The 24,351-nt window shown below is 37.2% G+C and overlaps 1 protein-coding gene across 4 annotated transcripts in view; it reads right to left on the bottom strand.

The window, feature by feature from the left end:
• Positions 1-20,381: 20,381 nt before the first annotated feature.
• Positions 20,382-24,351, bottom strand: part of LOC126761226 (protein bric-a-brac 2) — an 87,209-nt gene continuing 83,239 nt past the window's right edge. For 3 of the 4 annotated variants that reach the window (XM_050477214.1, XM_050477213.1, XM_050477212.1), the window contains exons 3-5: positions 23,957-24,017; positions 23,267-23,694; positions 20,382-23,156 (exon numbers count right to left, since the gene is read on the bottom strand). In XM_050477214.1, the coding sequence (XP_050333171.1) occupies positions 22,275-23,156; positions 23,267-23,694; positions 23,957-24,017 (1,371 nt within the window). In that variant the 3' untranslated portion in view covers positions 20,382-22,274. The remainder of the gene's footprint in view (positions 23,157-23,266; positions 23,695-23,956; positions 24,018-24,351) is intronic. The other variant, XM_050477215.1, reaches the window with a different exon arrangement.

Consider the following 24,351-nt stretch of genomic DNA (forward strand, 5'->3'; position numbering starts at 1 on the left):
GGAGGCTATGAAATATTTTGATCTGATTTTAGCCAGTTGTAATATTACGATATATCGTCACCAAAAATAGAAGTTCTCTGAATTTCATTAAGAAACCTCAAAGATTGTGCAATACAAGTGTATAAGGTATAAAATCAGTTTCGTATATTAGGCACATGGGGCCTATTGCCCCAGTAGAAGTAGTGGAAGTATTGCTATATATGTAGACGATTTCAACCATTTTAAGCCAGAAGTTCAAAAATATTTATGCTAATTATATTTAAACAAGAGGGTACATTGCCATAAGGAAAATAATCTCTCGGATTTTCAATATTAGCCCTCACAGATTGACCGATATGTTCGGTTAAAAATTCAGCCATGTGCAATGGGTCTATATATTTGAGGTCTGGGCCCTTGAAAAGTTATAGGTCGAATACGACAATTTTTGTGCGCTGGATTAAAGACCTATTTGTGCAAAGCTTTATTCCGATAACTTCATTGGTGTTAGGTTGTATACTTTAAAGTGGAAGGATAAGATAGAATTTAAAAGTTTGTTATATGTACGTAAATGAGAAGTAGGCCTATGCAAGGATGCCCCTCCGTATAATCTTAGATCAAACCCAGGGTTACTTATGGCTTTTACGGAAAAAACGTATTTGTTTATCAAAGTTTGGCGAATCGTACAAAAAACTGGCATAAATCAAATGTGCTGACATAAAGTGTCGAAAATTCTTATATTGTTTTAATGACATATACAAGCATTATCTTGTTGACTCCGCAGTCTCCGACGCTAAAACAATAAAAATAATCATAATATAAAGAATATTATTCTATTCGTAATCGTCGTGCTAAGCTATTCTAGCTTTCTTCTGCTTCCATAGTTAGAACTGTTATATAATCACTTGCAAAAAGTATCTTCTTGATAGTTTTTTCAGTAGTCAAAATTTATAGTTGATGTAGAAATTTCGGAATTCAAATACAAGCCAGTCAGTTAGTTCAGAAATGGTTTCAAGGAATATATCGATGAATTGCATTTTTTCCCTTTTAGAATTAAGGAGATTTTGGCAATTCAAGACTTTATATCAATTTGCAACTATGATGGCGATTCTAATAACACACACCTACACGTTAGTCATTTTTCTAACTGGGCAGATATAATCAAAAGTCATAAATCTATTTTGCAAATCCCTGGATAATCGTGTTCGTTGGCCCGTTGAACTGCCCCTCTTAAATTTGCTTTTCTTCTGCCCCAGATCAATAGATGTGTATACATGCATCAAAAAAATGAGTTCCCATGATAAATGGACGTAACTACAAGCCTGTGCGTACAAGTTTAAGCCTACATTCTGACCAGAGCTTAATTTGGCTTATTATTATGGCTTCTACGGCTGCCATTGCTCAACATCTGAGGCAATCAATTTACTGCAATCTATACATTTTTTTGCAGCACTTCGCCAATTATTCATTTTTTAGCATAATTCTCGGATAATGTATTTTTATTTCGATGATGTAAATGTGCTGCACTTAGAAAGCTACCTATACTTACCACATCATATATGGCAATGGTATATTGTATGCATGTATGTAAAACTCTACTCAGTTATACATAAACAACAACACCAATAAAAGAATTTCGCAAACGCAATAAAACGGCGAAAAACTCAACTTATGATGAGGGGTTTGCAAGACTCTCAGGGTTTTTGGCCTGAAAACATTATAATCAACGAATTGCAAGCAAATGCCGGTGCAGAGCTTCGATAAACCACTCGGCGGCTATATGCAAAACCGATTTGTGCACACCTACATTGGTATGTGTAGGTATCTAACAAACAAATACCACGGCAAATTTGTAAAACATATTTAGAGTAGAAATAAAAAAGGCTTTAAAGGTCGCCATACATTTGCACATTTCAAGCCAACTTATGTACTTATGCAATAATAAGAAAATACATAAGCGATCAATATGTACATATACATACATATATACGTACGTATTAAAGAATTGCTAAATAAGCAAGTGATGAAAAAGCTGCTACTGACACACGGTAGTTGCCACTGGGCGCTCCTTACCGGCGCAATTGACTGTCATGCTTAAATACATACATACATACACACAAGGAAGCATTTGTTGTAAACTACCACTGTGATCGTTAAGATCACGAAAAACAATTCAAAATTAATGGTAATAAGCAGTTTGTTGAGCACTGCCTACGAAATTACTGCGTACAACAGAAGCCGTCTGTGCAACATGCGCGCAAAAACACATGGACGTATTAACATATACACATGCCGGTATATAAATAGGAATGCCTGTAAGAAAATTAAATAATGGGTAAATTTGTATCGACTGTTTGTGTCACATAATACTAATCGAAATGTATATATACATATTTAGAACTTATATATATATTTGAAAAAAATTGTACCCATTATTTAATAATATGGGTAAATATATATCTATATATGATCAGGATGACGAGACAAAATCTGGGTGACTGTCTGTTCATTGGTCCGTCTGCCCGTGCAAGCGATTACTTGAAGTAGAAATTAAGACATCTCAATGAAACTTCCAAATCGGCCCACTGCCACGCAGTTGTTAACTCAACCCAACTTTCCAATAAGAAATATTTCTAACACCTCTTCATACACTATTTAAATGAGTAAAAACAGTTAATAACCACGCGGTACTTCACTGAATAAATGCGACAGAAATATTGAATTTCCAACCGATATGGTCGGCTTTATCAGTTAGGTTTAGTTGGACAAGGCGTGCCACCGCCTACATTAAAGCGAAATACTATATCGGGAAGTACTCAACCAAATTCAAATAAATTTGGTGATTTCAATCACCCAAACATTCTTATCATACACGGGAAATGTTGACAGCCACGCCTACTTTCAACATAACATTGTTTAAAGTTCCATATATTCTTAGATTTTACAGTACCTAAATTAAAGATCAATGAACTTATTATTGAAATTCGGAGTCAATACTTTTATAATAAAAATCAGATCAATGCTCCCCTTATCCCCGGAAATGTATCCTCTAGCGCAAAATATACGAAATCAAATTTTACTTTCTCCAGTTAAATATAATGTTTAGCAACACCGGAAAGAATTTCTCCGCCTTTGGTCTTTTCAAATTACGAGAGTATAAAATGTTCGGTTACATCTGGATTTAGACCTTCCTTGCTTTTATATAGCAATTTATTAATATTAATAATATATCTTTAAATTTTTACCTACAGGGTATATTCTATTCTGATGCGATTGGAAGTGCCTTTTTGATAAAATTTATTATTATAATTATTTTCTTTTTTAATAATTATTTTCTATTTTGCAAAAAATAATCTTTAAATTTATCCAAGAATTTTGTATTAATATTAATTACAAAAGTATTTATCTTTATTTTTTATAATTTCTTTCCTACAGGGTATATTATATATACAAAACGTTTTAAACGCGCATCTTGCCGTGAAATACAGCTTATTACGCTTTGCATTGCGATCGATGAGCAGGCTGCTTAGTATTATTGTTTTTGCAGTGCGGAATAACTGGTGTGGCCCTGCATGATCGATAGCACGCAGCCATACTCAAACACACACATACATACATATGTATGTGCGTATATAATGCTCATCAAACGGTAGTTGCCGGCGCATGCAGCAAGTTGTTGTCAGTTGATGACCTGATCGATCACTCTACCATGCCACGTCGGGTCCAACAGACCAACAGACCATTTATGCATGCATACATACGAAAGAGCGCTCAACCGCGAGGAATCACTAATTTGCCAAGCTTCATCACCAGCTTTACAATAAGCTACTGGGTTTTTGTGTTTTCCCTTTTGTTTTTGTTTTTGCTCCGGCATTTTTATACCACCTTCGTGCTGTTGCTCTGCCTCACCTTCGCAATTGAGCCGCGCTTGGAGCTTAACACACACCCGTCCCAAGTCACATGCCCAACAATCACTGGTGTATGCTCTCTCTCTCTTTCTAACTTCTTCTACTCGCCGCTTGTGGTCGCGTTTCGCTGCCTTCTACTTATCTTAATGCCAAAGGGTGCCTATTTTTTGAGCTTTTGCTGCACGCCTTGCTGTTTTGTGGCTCTTTGCTTGCTTCAATCGCTCAGTCACTTAGTTTTTGTGTGTGTCTTTTGCACTGGGTTTTGTTGTCCGTCTGCCTCAATCATATTTTCAGCAAATTATTATAATATATTATTATTCGCGTTGTTGCTGCTACTTTTTGTTGGCGTATATCAATTATTGTTGATGATGGGTATGCTGGCCTTGTCTGTATGTGTGTAGTATGCATAAGTGTATGGGAGTATGCAAAGTTGTCCTTTGTTTTGCAAACGAAATTCGCAGAATTTTTATATAATTTCTTGACTTTTATTTTCCATGCTACATACTAGTAGTATATTTACTTGATGAACTTTGTTTTTCTTTTTTTCTTTCCATTCCCACCAAAAACATCATTTATGAGCTGTTCGCCAATATTTACCTAAAAAATTTCTATTCTATTAGCACGAAGTGCAGATGTTCAACGCTTAATATAAAGATTATGATTTTCTTAATTTTTTACCATCTATACAAATTAAGTATTTCATGTGTGCACCAAATATTTCTATTTTAATAATATTTTTACATAACATTTAACGCTGTGTGACATATCCTCTTACAATTGATGCCGTCTGTCGAAATATTGTTTTGTAAATCCGTTCCAACCGCCTTTTTTATAGGTTAAGTTGCCAATGAAAAGCAAGAAAAATCGTTATATTCGGTTGAACCAAAGCTTCAAGAACTTGGTTTTGATAGGTCAGTTTGTATGACAGCTACATATATGTTATAGTCATCCGATCTGAAAGATTTCTTCGGAGATGCATTCATTGTCTTAGGCAGTGATCCATGTCAAATATCGTGAAGATAACACGTCAAATTTAAAGGTTTTTCACATGTCAAACGAAATGTCACCAACCATTCGAGAAAACTTATACGAACCGTCAGCCAATCTGTTTCCCCTTAGATTCTTTTGAGAATTCACCTTCAAAGAATCAGCATAGTGTGTTCTTTTGAGTTATATAGTATACCATTAATGAATGGCATAATAATTCTTCGCAAAAGAAAAAAAACGCAACACAATTTTACATTTGTCATTAGATCATTCTTGACTGCTAACAATAATATTAGAAAGTAATAGGATTGATTGTCTTCCGCCGCGACTGTACTTCGGACATGCAGTAAAGTGACCCCCAATTTTTGAATAAAGTAACCACAGACCAACACAAAAAATTTCTCCAAAGACCTTAAAAAAGTGTACTGAAAATTGGATTATCCGTTGGTATGCTGGTATTGACTCAGGATTATATTTTGCGATCGATGATAAAAGTTTTTGCTAACATGTAGTTTTTTCCCAGCCCGGGTCAAATTACGTCAGTTAATTGAAAAGATGCCTATTTCGGTTTTTAGTAAATACACGTCTTCACAAACGTAGTTGAATAATTTCTACAAATTGTTTTAGAAATGTCGGTCGACGGTCCGCTATATCCTTCTTTGTGCTGACTGGGCAATGGACGCGACGCGCTGCTGGCACTCTTCCGGCTTAGAGTAAATCTTGGTCAGACGTCTAAACAGGACAGAGGTACATAAACATTTTCCTTTTCCCAATAACTGAACACTACACTCAAAGTGGGGATATATCTACTTTTGACATTGCTAATGGGGCTGAAGGGCTTAGTCGGGTCCGACAAGACGTCGCAGCCGATTGGAAGTTGCACCACGACAACGCCCCGACTCACACCCTTCTTGTTGTCAGCTACCTAACCAAGGCCGGCATCCCAACGCTTCCGCAGCCGCCCTACAGCCCAGATGTGGACTCCGGAATTTTTTTGTTTCCTTGCCTGAAAAGGCCGATGAAAGGCAAGCATTTTGAGGCGACAGTGGGGATCAGCATGCACCTCAGCTCTCAAGACTATTCCGGAGAATGCCTTCCGTGACGCCTTCAATGCTTGAAAATCGCGCTGGCAGTGCTGCATCGACGCAGAATGAGCCTATTTTGAAAGTTTTTAAATAATTGTAACGATTGGTTCAATAATTTTTTTTAAATCGACTCAGTCCTATTACTTTCCGGACAAAACCCTATATTCTGTCGGCGAAGAAGACTAGGTCGAGGGCAAAAATCGGTAAGAGGAGGTTGAAGAAAAATCAACATATACAACCGGACGAAGGAGGATGAGAAAAGGCCGCCTAAGTCTACGGTAAAAATGAAAGAAGACCGAGCGTACCATGAATCACAGCCGCAACTTATATTCAAAGATCGGATTTTCGCAAACGGAATCCGGAAAGGAATGGCAGCCAGAAACAAAAATGCGGGGCACACTAAACGACCGAGGAAAAACATCTTCGAGAAGGTAGTACTTTGTGTGCTAATAACTCATGTAATAATTTGCGATGCGCACCAGGATTTTTCTAACCAAAGCAGCTCTTGAATACATTCTATTCTAAAGCATCACATAATTATTTAGAGAAACAGATTCGAAAAGTTAGATGTTTAATTACTAATTATCCTTACTTAGATTTCAATAGCTTTCTTAAGCACCAATTTTTTTTTGCAAAATTTACTCTTATAATTATGATTTGCAACAAGACAATACACGAAAATTCTTCATTACACATTGTACGGTCTAAGCAATACAAAATAATTTTATTAATTTTTTTTTGTTTTCGATAAAACACATTCAATTTAGCATACAAATACTGTCGGCTCTCAATTATCCATTGCCCACGCACACACATACATGTACATCGAGTCAATTTGCACTCCTTCTGATGAATTTAAAGTATTCATTTTCTATTTTATATGCCACTGCTGCATGCGAATACAATAATATTGTGTGCAACAAAACGGTAATAGCAGAAGTAGCAGCTACCTCTAAATGCATAGAATTGAAGAAGAGCCATCATGGCAACTGTAACTACACACTATTTATAAGCAACGCTGGCACTGCCGTGCATATATAAATGAATACACACACACATACATCCAAATGAGTACGAAACCGGGCAACGGTGAAGCGAGCACGAAGCGAGGCATGCACCTGATTGCACACCCAGCATATATTTTAATTAAAAATTCAATTTTAATCAATGCATTAGCAAAATGTCTCACTACCTGGTAGCTAGCAGCATTACAAGCACACGCACACACACACATATATATGTATATCCTCTTGTATTCATATAAATCCATATCGGAGAGCAACTGTACCCATAGCAAGCACACGAATATAATATTGTATGTGTGCGTGTATGTGTTCGTGCGCTGTGTACTTATTGAATCCTTGAAGCGGCGGCAGCCAAGCGCTTGATAACTGAAATTAGAAATTGAAAAAATAAATAAATTACATATAAGTGAAATAAAATGAAATAGCAGAAAAATCCAAAAGAACACTTCAACTCAAGTTTCCAATTGCTCGCCAGTGCCGTGGCCAACCAGCTCGCCACCCACCACCAGTCACCAGCCACCAGCTCATATGCATATGCTTCGATTCAGGAGCGTTTGTGTGTGTGAAGTGGCAGCGCCTGGGTAACAGCAGCGGGAGACAAAGAAAATAGTTGGAGGAAAAAATGATATTGGAAAATTCTATAGAACTCCGCTTCAGCGTTAGAACGCCAAGTTCGAGTTGGAGTGAGCTTAGATGAGATGGACGCGCCGCATTCGAACTGCAAGTAGAGGATCGATGCGACCAACGCTGCGTATGAGTGCTCCAATCGAATAATCACTCGAAGACTGTGTGGGTGTGGAGTCTCACAAACACACACACACACATATGTATATATAACATACATACATACATGTAAAACAATAAAGCTCCCATACATATATACTCCTAAGTGCACGTATAACTTCTGCGTTGCGAAAAATACATACATACATATGTGTGTGTATGTGTGTGTGTGTTTATAGCGCGCTATGTATCCATAAAATGTGTGTTGCATTTTTATTATAACTGAAAAACGTTGATAACTCCGCCTATTTCTACTCCTATTTCAGCTCCCATTTTCTCTGACGTACCAGCAAACCGAAGGGTGCTTCAAAGATACGACTGCTACTACGCCGTAGCTGTTGTTTTGCGTCGTCTATGCATGCGAAGTTATAGAAGCAACGCTTGCGATTCGATTCAATTTAATATGCATGCATACAATGGCACACAGCACAGCATCGCAGAGCATAGCTTAGCTCCGCACGACGCAATCGTGTGTTGCCAACATTTTTTCCAGCCGCATCGTCAATGGCCTCCATCAACTTTGCCTTCGACTTCGCCTTCGTTTGCGCCAGAAATCGTATGTGGCCCTCTTCAATACGAAAAATATTTATGTGGTCGTGTGTGCAGGCCTGTTATCGATGCTTCTGCCTGTTTTTGGCCTAGCTGGCCGCAATGCCGCTTGATAACAATCGCACGGATTTCATATGAGCTTGTAACCCTTTTGGTATTTTTGTCTACGTCTGTGAATAAAGATTATATAAGTTTTACTAACAATTTTAGGAATCTAGAAATATATGCAACACCTTGAAAGCCATATATTGATATAAGCACAATTAAGATATAGATAATATATCATATAATATATTCATTTATATTAACTTTGACAATTTATTCGAAAACTTAGTCCTAGTCTGGACGTAATTTCATACCAAATTAAAGTTTTCCACTCAAAAACTTTATATGAATCGGTCAGTTCGTATGGCAGCTATATGCTATAAACTTCCGCTCTGAACAATTTGTTCAGAGATTATAGCGCTATCTTAGGCAAAACGCCATGTCAAATTTCGTGAAGATATCTTATCAATTGATCGAATAAAAGATTGAATGGTTTTCATCGATCAGTTTAAATGAGACCTATGTATGTACATATATCCTATAGTGGTACGATAACAGTAATTCCGACAAGTGAGTATCTTCTGGGAGAGAAAGGGACGTGTGCAAAATTTCAGTTCGATATTGCGTATATACACATGAATGAACAGCACAATATAATACTATATATCTAATTGACAAGAAGACTAAATGGACAATAAATTTTGTATTAAAACACAAAAGTAAGTTTGAAAATTGCACACTCTCCTAACCCTTTCAGATATTAGTTTCTTGCAGGGCATATGAAAATGTCTGTACATCCGCATTTATTAATGTCATTCTAGATTGGAAATATGCGTATCCATTTTTCAGTTGGGTACTGGATCCTGCATGTACATACATATATTATATTTCTATGTATAAATATTTTTTGCCGCACGCATAGTTACTTACACTCTCAACGGAGGCGTACTATTTAGTACACATTTCAAAGAGATTTTTCGTTACTCTGTCAATTTCAGGATTGATTACATAAAGCTGCTTAATGTAAGTTGTTTATTCATGTCATAGATTTACGTATATATTCCTCCCCAGACTTTTTAGGGTTGAAGACGTTGTAATGTTCATACATTGGCTCACAACTCCCTTAATAGTGCTTCGTATTATATTTGACGCCTCTCTAACGAGATTAGTACAACAGTTCAATCGAAAGGCCTTAAGCTTATATAGAAAACTTCTGAGAATTCATAAGTTGGCTTAATAACCAACTGTTTTCAGAAATTTTGGTTACCATCTAACAAATTTTATTTTTTAACTGGTCCATATATACTGGTTAGGCGAACTGAATCGATAAACGGCAGTGAGATAGAGGATTAAAATATCAAATATTTATATCCATTAATAAACGCAAACAAGTAGCTAGACTTCAAAATATTTCACTTTCAGAAACGGTTTCTGTTCCAGCATTTTCCACATTTAAAGAAGATTTAATAGGTCAATTGAAAGGCCCTAGCCTACCATAGTAAAACACATTTTTTGTGCAAACTTTGTTGTTTTCTTATTCAGCCTAGTTCCATTCAAGGATGATAAATATTCGCTGGGAGGGAGATCTTAAGTGGATGCAGACGCAATTCAAAGCCCGATTCGTGGAGTTTTGTCGTAGTTTTCACTGACTTGTGACACGGTACATTATCTTGGTGAAACAGCACTTTCTTTCTCTTCAAATAAGGCCGTTTTTCGGCAATTTTGTCCTTGGTCCAATAACGCTACGTAATAATTGCTGTCAATGATCCCTTCTTTTTCAAGTAACCAATAAAAATTATTTTATTCGCGTCCCATATATAGACGCCTTAATAATGAAGCCATGTTTCTCCCATTGTCACTTATCAACACAAAACAGCATCTCTTAACACTGCTCCGAATTATCAAATCGTCGTTGGTTTTGGTCTAAAATGAGCCCGTACGGCACCCTCATACCCAAATATTCATTCAAAATATATCCAATATGTTTCCTTGATATCTTTTGAGTCTCAGCTTCTTGAACAATTACACCTTACGGCCATTCGAAATTAGTTTCGGGACTTTTTGATGATTTTTTCGGTAACTGCCAATTTAGGGCATCCAGTGCCTTCAGTTCTCATTTCGCTTCGTTCAAACTTAGCAAATCACTTTTCATTGGTCGATTTCCTTAAAGCAGAGTCCAAATAATGCTGATCAATCCAAACCTTGGCTTCAACAGTATTTTGCCCTCAAAAAGCAATGTTTTGTTAACACATGAAATTTCTTTTTATCCATTTTTTTCAATAATCAATAACTGTCAAACTTATATACACGCCTCTTGAAGTAGGGCTAAGTAAAAATCATATCAATCTAATTCTAGTGGCGCTGCTTTTCAATTCACCTGTTGCACGTCGTGATTTTTTGACTCAAATCTCTACTAATAAAATATCTAAAATTATGAGAAACATCATTTTTGCCAACAGAAAATGTCTGGAATCTGTGATTTCGCATAAGAAACCATATTTAATCCGGAGCTTTTGAAGGTGCATAAAAACTTTTCAGCGACAATTATAACAAGAAAAGCCACGAAATTATGCTTATGATTAGCTTAACATAAATATGAATGTATCTACGTTAACTATAATTATACATTTAAATATAATATATCCGAAGCAAGATCAACTTTTCCGCAAAACATCTGCTTCTATCGTTACGCTCAGCGAACACAAAATCCTCACACACACATACCCATATTAGCAGGACACACAAATATGCCTGTACATGGACGTAGAAAAAATACCTTCGTAGTATGCTATAAGTGTGTCACAAAATCATAACAACCTCAAACAACCTTGAGGAATTCCCTACGACGCAACACAAACACACATCCGCAATGAAAGCAACAGTCAAACACTTGGATATTTGCGCCGCCCGGGCGTATGAGTAACACATTCGACAAGGCAAGCAGACACGCACAAACATTCAAAGCCTCAAGTGTTCGCACTGTTCTTGCTATTTTTGTAGTGCTACTGTAGACTGCTGAAGGTTAGTGTGAGACCGTCTGGCCAACTGTCTGCTGCCAAGACTTGCCATTGTTGGCACAGTTAACTTCATTTCCTTGCCTTAACTAAGTATGCCATTGCTGCTGAGTCAGCCATCGCCCAAACAGCTGCTCCATCTTGCCTTTGCCTTTCTTATGCTGCTGCATAAGTGCCACTGTATGTGCGCATGTATGTACGAAAGCTGTCTGCCTCAGCAGACGCCGCAGCTCTTGGCTTTTGCCAAATGTGGCATGAATGAATGACAGCATGAATGGAGCATGCTCGCATTGCCAAGTCAAGCCAAGCAACCGACTAACTAACGCACACATCAGTCCATAAGCAGAAGCATGTATGCATATGTGTAACAAACAACTGCTGCAACAACAACAACAACGGCAAACGATGTATAGGAAACCCTAGTCATAGCACTCAAGAAAATGTTACCATCATCACTACAACTACAGCACTCATATGTACGTTGACGCATATATGTGCTTAGCTAGAGCTGACTGGCTTCGTGCTGGAGTTCAAATGAGGGATTCTCACATTTCTGGGTGACCGTAATGCTATATCTTATGGGTGTACGAAGTGCGTAGTTTTCTGAACGAGTGTGTGTGTGTATGCACACACAAAATTTGCCGACGACTTCTTGTGTTAACACAAATCGTAACAATAACAACAACATCAACAAAAACCTTAATGTATGAAAATTGCAAGAAATACCTTGCAACTGCTTGCAGCATAAGCGCATATGTTAGCAGTATTTTCACAACTCACACACACACACACATGAATATTTGTCAGTATGTAAGCACATGTGTTTGGTGTACAAAAGCCACTTGAAATTTCTCACTTTCACTTTTCATACTACGTTCCATATTTTACAAATTATCTCTGGTAATTTCTCGGCACTGAAGATGCAGCAACAACAATAAGAACAAGAATAGCAGCAGCGGCAGCAGCAGGCAGCAGACAGCCAACAGACAAGCTCTGTGGCCAGACAATTATAAGTGCTATTCTTATGTGCACATGTGCCAGCATATACACTTGTACGTTTGCTCATATTTTGCAGTTGTTCTTACTGTATGTGTGTTCTTGCTGTATGTGTGCATTCAACATGCAATTCTCGACATTCTTCTCATATCCTTGCACTCAAGCTGCCGAAAAAGGGCAGCGCACAGCTCACCCATGCCCACATGAAGCCTTAGACGACTTCGCCTGAGAAGTTCAATAAGTCAAGTGGAGAATTGTTTGTGTGTTCGTCATATATATGTGTGTGTATCAGCATAGGAATAACTGCAGGTAGTTAGAGTGTGTTGTTGTAGTCAGTTTGATGTGTTGTGAACTTGCATCACCACAACGGTAAAGAAGTCTTGTGCGCACTGGTTATTTCTCTCGCATTCATTCATGGAAGTTATTTGCTTATTTTTGTGTCCAGAAATTAAATGAAATGCATGATGCAGGTTAAGTGGGGCAACAGAAACAATTTTCAGATGTTTATCATGGGAAATCATACAGATTGTAGAAATTTTTTGTTTTTTATAGTCATCAAAAAAGTTATTTTACTGAACCTTTTTTCTGAAATATTTATCTTAAAATAGTTATTTATAAAAATGTGTGCCTAAAAGACTTTTCTCTACCCGAAATAAAAATTTGGCTTAAAGCATCTGAAGGTGGTTTTCTCCATTTTTCAGCTCTCCTAGCCAAAGAGCCAAAGCCAAAGTCAATCAGTAAACACATTTGTTAAAGATGGAGAGCAAAGAATATGGCAACGGCAATTGAGGTCGTATGCCAGTAATAACACGCTGAAATTTCTCCTCCAAGGCGTTTCACGTTTTGGGTTTATTTATGTAGACAAGCGACTTCACATAATCTTACAAAGAATAGTCCAGCGGAAATAAATTACACGATTTTCGAGCAACAATATGATTGGCTTCATATCTGAAGAAATACGGAGCAATGATTCCCTGTGACCCCTTCAATTAACAGTGAGCTTCATCGCTGAACAAAACTTTCCTGTGAAAATAGGTATCGATTTTCAAGCGTTTCTCCGCGGTAATGCTTAATTATGATTTTGCAAACCAAACAGGGTATAAATGAAATAAGAGCTGCCAAACAAAACCAACTCCAGAAAACTCATTCTCTCAGTAAAAAACAATATATCTAAAAAAAAACATTTTGTATTTTAACCAGAGTAATGGAATTCATCATATTTAATCTTATTTAATTATTTTTATACTCTCGCAACAAAGTTGCTAAGGAGAGTATTATAGTTTTGTTCACATAACGGTTGTTTGTAAGTCCTAAAACTAAAAGAGTCAGCTATAGGGTTATATATACCAAAGTGATCAGGGTGACGAGTAGAGTTGAAATCCGCATGTCTGTCTGTCCATCCGTCCGTCTGTCCATCCGTCCGTCTGTCCATCCGTCCGTCCGTGCAAGCTGTAACTTGAGTAAAAATTGAGATATCATGATGAAACTTGGTACACGTATTTCTTGGCTCCATAAGAAGGTTAAGTTCGAAGATGGGCAAAATCGGCCCACTGCCACGCCCACAAAATGGCGTACGCCGAAAACTTATAAAGTGTCATAACTAAGCCATAAATAAAGACATTAAAGTGAAATTTGGCACCAAGGATCGCTTATTTGGACGTAATTTTTTTGGAAAAGTGGGCGTGGCCCCGCCCCCTACTAAATTTTTTTTACATATCTCGGAAACTACTATAGTTATGTCAACCAAACCCTAAAGAGTCGTTTCTTTCAGGCATTTCCATATACAGTTCAAAAATGGAGGAAATCGGATAATAAACACGGCCACCTCCCACACAAAGTTGTTGTTGAAAATCACTAAAAGTGCGTTAACCGACTAACAAAAAACACTAAATTTTACGGAAGAAATTGCAGAAGGAAGCTGCACCCAGGCTTTTTTTTTTTAATTTAAAATGGGCGTGGCGTCGCCCACTTATGGACCAAAAACCATATCTCAGGAACTACTAGACCGATTTCAATGAAATTCGGTATATAATATTTTCTTTACACCTTGATGACATATAATCGGTTCACAACCACGCCTTCTTCCAATATATCGCTATTTTGAATTCCATCTGATACCTTCTCTGTATAATACGGGTATAGACATTAGGAACCAATGATGATAGCGGAATAAAACTTTACACAAATACGGTATTTGAAAAATATGTAAATGACGGATAATGAAATCTCGATTATCACTTTATCATGCGAGAGTATAAAATGTTCGGTGACACCCGAACTTAGCCCTTCCTTACTTGTTTACTAATGGATTCAAAAATATTCACTATAGATCTTATTCCTGTAATTCCTATGACAGTCGTTAGTCGCCGGACTAAGAGCAAAGGTCTAACCCTGTCGGGATCGGTAAATTAAAAAAAAGTATATTTTTTTCAAGCTGCTTTTTCTAAAACATATTAATTTTTATAATGTAAAGAAAAAGAACCAACTGCTGTTATTTGGTTTAAGGAGTAAAGGAAAAATATCAAACATTTTTTTCTGGAAGAGGGTTATTAGACACAATAATATGTTCTGAATATATTTCGATATCGCTGTAATACCCTGAAAAGTGTATATTAAGTTTGCCAGGAAGTTTGTAGTACCCCGTAGAAAACGTCAGTGGTCAAAATGACGAGCTGAGTCAAATTAGCTATGTCTGCTTCTAAGCTTCACTGTCCCTCTGACGTCTGTCTGTCTCTATATATGCGAACTAGTCGCTCAGTTTTTCAGATATCAATCTGAAATTTTGTTCACGTCCATTTGTTCGAACCGACTTCATCGAACCTCTATAGCATATAATTGCCATACAAACTAAACGATCGGAATCAAGACCTTGTGTTGAAAGCTTTTTTATTTTGCAAGATATCTTCGGAAATATATTATCCAAAACCGCATTAGATTCTTCAAATACATTATTCCGATTCTTTATAGCTTATATGTACATATACAAACTGTTCGATCAAAATCAAGTTCTTGCATGGAATCTTTCGTATTTGCAAGGGGTATTGTGCTTACCTTCGGTGCAATTGGAGTTAAATCTTTTCTTGTTTTCGATTGAGATAAGGCCCAAAAGTTTTTGAAATACACTTAAAAATTTGATTTTAAATTGGGAAATAAGTGATAATTTAGTACAATTTTTTCTCCTTCTTCTTTCTTCATCAAGCTATGGCCATTACGGAGATGTTATGATCAATTATCAAACGTATCGAAAATCAGGTGGCCATTTGCATTTCAAAAGTGATTCTTTCGCAGTTTCTAAACGAATTTCGATCCCACACTAAGCATACTAAGATTTGTACAGATCATAATCAAAAGTAAAATGAGAGAAAAATATAATAAATAATCGTATTTATTCTAAACTTACAACATTCATCTCAATTTAAAAATTATTACACAAATCTTCCGGTCTAGTGTGAAATTTACTCCGTATTTTAGTCCAGCAACACGCACTCACATATTCAGTTAAGCCCTTGGCACACGAGCTCGAGAGCTCAAGTGGTGAATGTCTTTTACGAATTCGTACACATGTGCTCACGTCAGCCTTTGTGTGTATGCTTGTGTACTTCGGTGTGCTTCCAGAAATATTTGAGTCTTCTGCCCGCCCCACAGGATTGCATTGCTGTCACTTGCTGGTTCCATGTTGTTTGTCTTGCGTCTGCTATATCTTTGTGGTGTTGAGCTGTTAAGTGGCAGTAAGCAATTGTTTTCTTGCAACAATAACAACACCAACAACAAAGGCATGCCATTCTCTGTATGTATATACTATACATAAATATATTTTAAACGAGCATGTTTTCAAAGTGGCCGGCTGGCTATTAAAAAGCCACAATTTCAATGACTTAAACGAATTGGCCAACAAAGTTGTCGGGGCGGTGAGCATGACCTTGACAACTGTTGTAACGGCAAACCCACTCACACATATGCATTTGTGAATGCTGAACTGCGGCGACACGTCTATTTACATATGTATGTATGTGCGCGTGTGTGTATGTGTGAGCATCTCATGTCCAGTGTCTTCACATTTCTGTAGCGACTTTGCGCTCCGATGTGCAGGCCAACGGTCACAGCAGCAATTATCACACAATGCTTCGCTTAAACGATAATGTAATGGTTAGAACACATACATACAAGTGACCTTGTGTATATGTGGAAGCATTGATTCCCCTTATATAAGCTCCGTTTGTATGTATATCCAGCACATTCTCGAGACGTGCTGCGCACACACTAATTCATTTGCCGTTAGCAAATTTCGTAAGATTTGCCTTGATTGTTGTTCTTCTTATTATCCTTAGCGTCATCTACCAAGCCTCATGAATTCTCCACTGCCACTATCTTGACGTTTGCAGTATGCCACACTCGCCCATTCATTCACTCACACACACATTTGCACATCCGAAGTCTGCTTGTCAGACGTTTGTGGCGACAAACCGATTTAACACCGGACAAGAAGTAGCGCCAAATGAAGTTTACCAACCGGAGAAACCACAATGAAGATTATTCACTCACACCTACACACATACACAGGCACAGCTAGTTTTGTCTCACAAAAGATTTGAATAGAAGCAACAAATGGTTGTCGGTATAACTTAACGGGTTCTACGATATGCATAATGCCTTCCTTCGCCTTTCGCTTGCCTTCGTCATTATCTGCGGCCACTCCTTTGCTGCCTGATGCTGCTAAGCAAAAGTTGGCTGCCTTCCCCGATACGAGTAGTGCTGGCTGGATAGTGGCGAAAGTCAAGCGACGGTCTCATTCAATTTACACTTGCCACAGCTGCACAATCTCAACTTTGTCTTCATGCAAAGCGCTTTGCCATTGTTTGCACCGCTTGTGCTTTGCATTCTCTGTCAGTTGAATGCCTGCTTGAACTACAGTGCCTCTATTATATGAGTGATAAGTGTTGATGTGTATATGTGTACAGCAATGATTAAAAAAGGAGGACGGAGTCTTGTGTAGAAGTTCACGCAAGTGAGGAAAGTTCTCTGATCGCCATTCACTTGGGAGTGGCCAGAAACGATTCTTTTACACATGGCTCAAGCAGCTCAACACTTCCGGTATTTGACCAAGTATACTCTGGGTAGCCTAAGAACATCCGTTCGAAGGCGAGCTAAAGTGAGAAGGCGAAACATCCCCTACATAGGGTTGTGCGCTCCCCAGTGAATAGCTATAACCAGCCTCGGATGAGAGTTTTAAGCTGTTGTTAACTCAGCTATAATCGCGTAAGCGGTGTCTACGCCAATTAAGAAGAAGAAGAATGATTAAAAAAAAATTACTTTTACTTTTTCTGAAAAAACATAATATCTGTTTATTAAGTCATTTACGGCGTAGTAACTTTAAAGTCAGCACTTTCTTTGTCTAAAAAAGATACTAGTCTCTTCTAATAGTGAACTGTTGGCGGTGGAACCAGTCCGAACTGAGAATAAAAATGAGAAAAAAATAAATTTCGGCTACAACAAAGCTATAATACCATTCACAGCTGAATTTTTTTTCGTGAAAAAAGGGTATAAAAAGATTTTGATTGGTCAAATTTTATGGCAGCTATACATATGTTATTTGTCCGATACTAGCAGTTCCGAAAAATGAGAAACTTCTTCGTGCGAAAAGGACGTGTGCTTAATTTCAGTTCGTCATCTCGAAAACTAAGAGTTCGCGTATATGGATACGGAAGGACAAACCGAGATATATATTTCTTGATAAATTACGATATAACATAAAAGTCCAAGCCACAATATGCCCAATTGGATCAAGCCTATTAAATGTATATATGTGTCTCTTAAAAAACCGATGTATAGCTATTAGGTTAGTTAAGTTAGTCTGGTAGGCTAATCAGCCACGCATAGACCAGTTTCGTTCTTTACCGATACTTCTGTGACCTTGTACCCAGTAGAAATGAAGTAGCTTGTCCCTGATCACCTCCATTACCACCCTGCTAGCAAAGACACTTTTGGCTGATATGCGAAACGGTGATTGCTTTTTGGCTTCCTATGTAGATGCTATTTAAAGAGTTACCTTCTTAATTTTTAGAGACTAAGGCATTGCTGAACTTTCACACTCTTTACTCCAAAGTAATTTGCTGTTCAAGACTACTCCAAGGCGAGGGCGAGATGGTGCAAACTTACCTTTCCGTTTGAAACTTTTTTTGCAAAGGAGCGAATTTAACACATTTACTTAGTCTGGAGAAATTCTTTATCCTTGAAAACAACCAAAAGGTTTTTTCTCCTGCTTCAACACTGTGTCCTTATTCTTTCCTTAATACGCGTAGCGGTTTACACTCTCAATATCCAGTCTGTTTAACGGATTTCAATGATATTAATTGAATTCGAACAAATACTTTTTGTACTTCCACCATATAATGGAATAAATTAAAAATTAACTTCAAATCTATTCGATCGTCAATATTCATTATACCAGATAAGAAATCCCTTAATCTTCTGAATCGGAAGCCTGACACAGTGCTTTCCGGATTACTTGAAGATCTTCTGACAGGAGAGAGCTCGTTATTCGCTGATTTTCTTGAGTATATTTTCTTAAATAAATCAATAACCAAAAAAACATATACTTCCCTCGAGCATGTCATAACACCCGTCACAGAATACATATTTGTGTATAAAAATTTGTTCACTAATTTTGGTTAGCCGCAATAAATAAGTATGCAATCTTTTGTTCAACCCAAAAATAAATAAATCAGCGCAACTGTACGCTATAGCTGTATATATATATATCTACTACTGACTGATATAAATTTATATATTTGTGCACGAAGCTACAAAGGACTTCAACATTCTGACGGCATGTGGGGGCGTATGAGCAACCTCTGTCAATAGTAAATTGTTGGCATTGAAAGCGCTACCACAAGACAAAGTGGTAAACAAAAGCGAGATAAAAAGCGCACGAACATCAACAGCTTATCGCTGTTGGCAATTGTAACTTATTTTTCCGCCAACTTTGTCGGTTGAACAGTTGAAATGCCAGCGCTTGCCGGCAATGCCAACCATCGACGACGACAGCCCAAAGCACAAAAAAGTTATTGAATACAAGGTGACGGAGACAAGACAGAAACATAAATTGTTTGCGGCACGCCACTTCATATATACATATGTTCGTTTTTATGTGTGCAGCGTGTTTAACGTTGAAGCATTGTGTGACAAATTAGCTATCAAATTTGGTAAATGCCGCATTAAGCGTTAGACAAACTACGGTTATGTGGTTATTATGCCCTTTTTGGTGTAATCAATATTTTTATTTTTTAAATAGAAGGAAATTTTATGGTATTATACGATATTCGCTGTTGTTATATTTAACCGGTTACTTTAGTACTTCAAAAAATACTCGAAATAGGAGTGCTCATTTAAGGTCAATATGTTGCAATATCAGGGTGTGTGAAGATGTTACTAAACTGATGCAAACGCTTGCAAATATAATCATCAATTATAAAAATTTTTTGTGTGATTACTTAAAACCTTACTAAAAATTCTATATACAACTCTAAGGCTTTTTAAAGCTTCTTCATTGAATGCCCAAACTCCTGTTAATTTTTAATTTACCAAATTTTCGCACTTCGAATTTTCAAACATGTGGCAAAAGTTTAACCCTATTTTTTGTTCAGAGTATTCAAGTATTAAACCAAACAGTTCAAAAGCTTTATTTAAATCGCTTTAGCATTTAAGTAATCTCACTTCAGGATGCCAATTTCTGTTACTTTAAATAGACTCGCACAAGTCAAATTTGAGCAGAAAAGTGACAGAAGGTACAAATAAAGAGAGGTAGAGAGAGAGAGCAAGAGAAGGAGGGCGAATGAGTACAACAAATGGAATATTTATATTTAACAATCTGTAATACTTTTATATAATGACAATTTGTCTTACTGTTTTCCCAGTGTTTCTGGCTAAGGTCAATTACAAATTAACTATACTCACCGCACATACGTGTTTATATGTATGTATATGCTTAGCCGAGTTGAAATAAAACACAAATAATTAATTTATTTTATATTCACGATTAACTAAAAATATTTATTCACGTCATTGCATCAGCGCATACACGTTTTGTTGACTTATTCCTCCATATCCATCATATTACAGTAATTATCATTGGATTACACTGTATGTATGTATGTATGCCCTTATGTTTGTTGTATATAATTCTACAATATGCATTACAGCTTACTTTATGCCTATATAACTGGTAAATACAATGTAAAGTAGTTACACATATTTAATTAATTATTTATGCATATGCATGTATGTGCATGTGTTTCTATATGTACTTAAAATAAACACAATAATAGCGAAGCAAAAATAAATCTTCATCAAATATTTTTAATTTTCCCATTACACTTTTCCATCTGGAATTTTTATAGTTATTGCAAACGCGTATGTGTATGTGTGTGTGTGTGTGAGGAAACACAAGCAATTTTTTTTGCAAGTTATGCATGAGTATGCAAAATGCATTTGTGTGTTTGGACCCATAACTACTGAAGAGCACTGCACTTGCTTGCAAGATTATATAATTTGTAGTAAATTTACCTTTTTAGCTTACTTTTAGTATATTTTTTACAGTTTTTATCTTAATTTGTACATTATTTACAATTAAATAATCATTTTAGAAGCAGCCAAGTAAAACTTAGCAAACTTGGCTTAACTAAAAGCATGTTTTTATTCCATTTTATTTTAATTTATTTTATTATTCAAAAAAAGGCATTTGCAAAATGGAAGTTGGATAAAATATATTTATACTTCTGTGTAATTTTTTCCTCTTTAATAAAAAATTTTTTAATTTTTTTGTTTCAAATCAATTATTTTTCATATTATTTTTAATATACTTATTTGTTTTCAAAATTTTTTCTTATTTTCTTTTAATTATTTCACTTACTAAATTTATTTTAGTGTCAAATTTTTTAAAAATATTTTTAACACATACATACACACTAAATTCTTAGCTATTAAATACACTGCTGACACTTAGACACCTATTCGTACATTTAAAAATGCTCAAGTCTATTATTTGCGAAAACTTTGTTTTATAAATACATACTTTTCCCTTATTATTATTATTTTAATTACATATATTTCTAATGCATAATAATTTTTTTTAATTAATTATTTTTATGTATTTCTGCTTTATTAATACAAATCGCACATTTGAAGGAGAAATGCCGCCAAGCGAATAAATAAATTTACAACGAGCTTATGTATACATGTGTATTACAACGAGATCCTATGCAAGTAAGGAAATAAATCAAACAAAAATTCAGAAATTAGCATTAGCTGGTCGCTAAGCTGCTGCTACTCTCTACTACTTGCTCATTTTATTCAAAGTCACTGGAAACTGTTTGTCTCTTTAACCGTAGTCAACATACAACTTAAAGAAAAACTGTTAACTACAAATCCTACATATTTTCTTAGCATACTTAGCTGCGCTAGACAGCAACCCGCTCGCTTATAGCTTCAACACTAGCCTACGACTAAGCGAGAACTTAAAATAAGGCTTACTTATTCGCATAAAGCAACTATGATATATACTTAGACTTATCAGCTAATTTTTGCATATAATATAGACATGTATACGTGTGTATGTAATTTGGTATACCTAAAACCTACGAACTAACCTATATACGTTGGGGTTAAATAGCAGTCAAAACATTGTATTCTTAAAGAATTCCTACTTCCTCAAAATATCCATAAATATTTATATCATATATGTATATAAGTGTGTGCTTTTTTTAATATATGTATGTGCATATACTATATGGCATACAACTACTAAATTATATTATTGCCTTACCCTGCCCTGGGATACTACACACCTGCACGCTAACGCTTTCACTCCTCGGACGCTTCGATGCATCCGCGCGCTCACTTCCGCACAGCTCAATCCTCATGCGGCACTTCGGCGCTAGCTTGATGCTCCAACTTTATCTTCATGAGCGGCGATTCGCGCGTGGGCGGATAGGCGGCGCCAGCGCCGGCTGCACTTTCAGCATTGCCAAAGAATTCACTGGGGAAGAAGTCTTCGAAGCGCGGACTCTTATTCACCGATTTCTGCAGCAAACCATTGGCGATTGCTTCGAAATCGATGCCGGGCGGTAGCGTTTCGGCGAAACGTTTATTGAACGCGTAATTGGTGGCGTGCTCTTTGTTCTTGTAGTGCGCGTAAGCTGCTGCCGCCGAATCGGCCGCCGCAGTCGCTGTGGCCGGCATCTTTTGGCTACTGGCACTGGATGCGCCAATGGAGCCGCGCGATTGATTGCCATATTGGCGCGCTTGCATGGCCTCCTTTAGTTCACGTTCACGTTCGCGTTCTCTCTCGCGTTCACGTTCGCGCTCACGCTCTCTGGCATAGCCGGCGCCGCTCTGATGCATTTGACTGGCGCGCGTGGCCGCTTGCGCTGGCATCACATTCAAACCGGGTATACCCATTAGGCCGCCGAGCGCGCTCAGATCGGGCATGCTGTCGGAGGTGCGTCGTGCGTCGGCGTGTTGTTTGGCATTCGCCGCCGATACTTGATCTTCGATTTCCGAACGTTGTAGATAAGCTGGCGATTTGTACATGTTCATTGTTTGTGAAATGGGCGATTGCTGTTGTTGTGACATAATTTGGCGGCGCAGTGTTTCGGTCATCGTGGAAAGTGGGCTGGGCGAGTCGGGCGGCGCGAGTGCGGCATTCTGTACGGCCAACTTGGCGGCGTTATGATAACCGTTGGCGGCAGCGGCTGCTACTGCTGCATTACCAGCGGCGCCGAAAGGGGAGCCCTGTGAAGTACAGAAAAAGGTAAGCGAAAATAAATGTTTTAGCTTTTTCTTCTTTATGAAATTATTTTTTTACAAAATTTTCAGTTTTTTACAAATAACTTAAAATTTACCGCTTGCATTTGTCCATTGGCGTACACATGTGCCAGATCCTCTTTAATTTCACGATAATCTCTGAATACAACCGCTTTGATAACCGAACGTATGAGCTCCTCGGGCCACATGCCGAGCAAAATGCGTTGTGGGCGTCCGCGTGCTTTCGGGCGTGGATCGGTGCCGCCATCCAGTGAGGGTCCCAACATATTATGTACGCGATTTGCATATAAAACGAAAGTGGGGTAGGGAATATCATATTTGCGTGCTGCTTGCGATAGCGAGAGACCCTCTTTCAATACGCTGAATATGGCCTCGGCCATTGCCTCAGGACGCCACGACTTTAGGGGACCGCGTTCACGAAACCGCAATTGTTGCACAAGATTTTGCTGATTTGTATTCCAACATTTTTGCCACATCGATTGCAACTGATACTGGTAGCTGTCTGCTGAGACGATGCAGTGGGAAGGAGAAGAGAAATTCGGAATTTGAAATGTCGAGAAATATGGATTTCTTGGGATAATTGCTACATATAGTTTGATAACTATTCACGAAAAATAGATGCATGTGCTTAAGAAAATTTATTTAAATGTAAAATAAATTAAAATAAATATTTGGTATTTGTGAATAATTTAAAAGAGATGTTGGAAATCTTATTTATCTTTTGGCTTAATTTTTATTAAATAATATTATCAATGCTTTTAACTAACCGGTTACGGAAGAGGTCGACGCTGCGCCCATCCAAGGATGTCCACTTTCAATCATTTTAGCCTGCAAAGAAAAGATAAGATATGGTTAGAATTTTTTGTCTACCAGAGATTTATAATATTGGCGATATGTATTTTATAGAGAGCTATTACGAATATAAAATATTACTTATTTTGTTAAACATTTTCTCCTCGTTTTTGAAACTTTTTGTACGGGATCATTAAAACCTTCTAAAATCTTGTATGTTGGTGAAATTTCTACTTTATAACAGACTTAGGCACTATCAAGTTTGCCATAAAGTTTATAAGACTAAGAAGGTAACGATGTGGACCCTATTAAAAATATAAGTATGTAAATGATCTGCATGGTGAGCTGAGTGCATTAGCCATCACTGTCC

This window comes from Bactrocera neohumeralis, chromosome 6 (assembly GCF_024586455.1).
Source record: "Bactrocera neohumeralis isolate Rockhampton chromosome 6, APGP_CSIRO_Bneo_wtdbg2-racon-allhic-juicebox.fasta_v2, whole genome shotgun sequence".
Classification (NCBI taxonomy): domain Eukaryota; kingdom Metazoa; phylum Arthropoda; class Insecta; order Diptera; family Tephritidae; genus Bactrocera; species Bactrocera neohumeralis.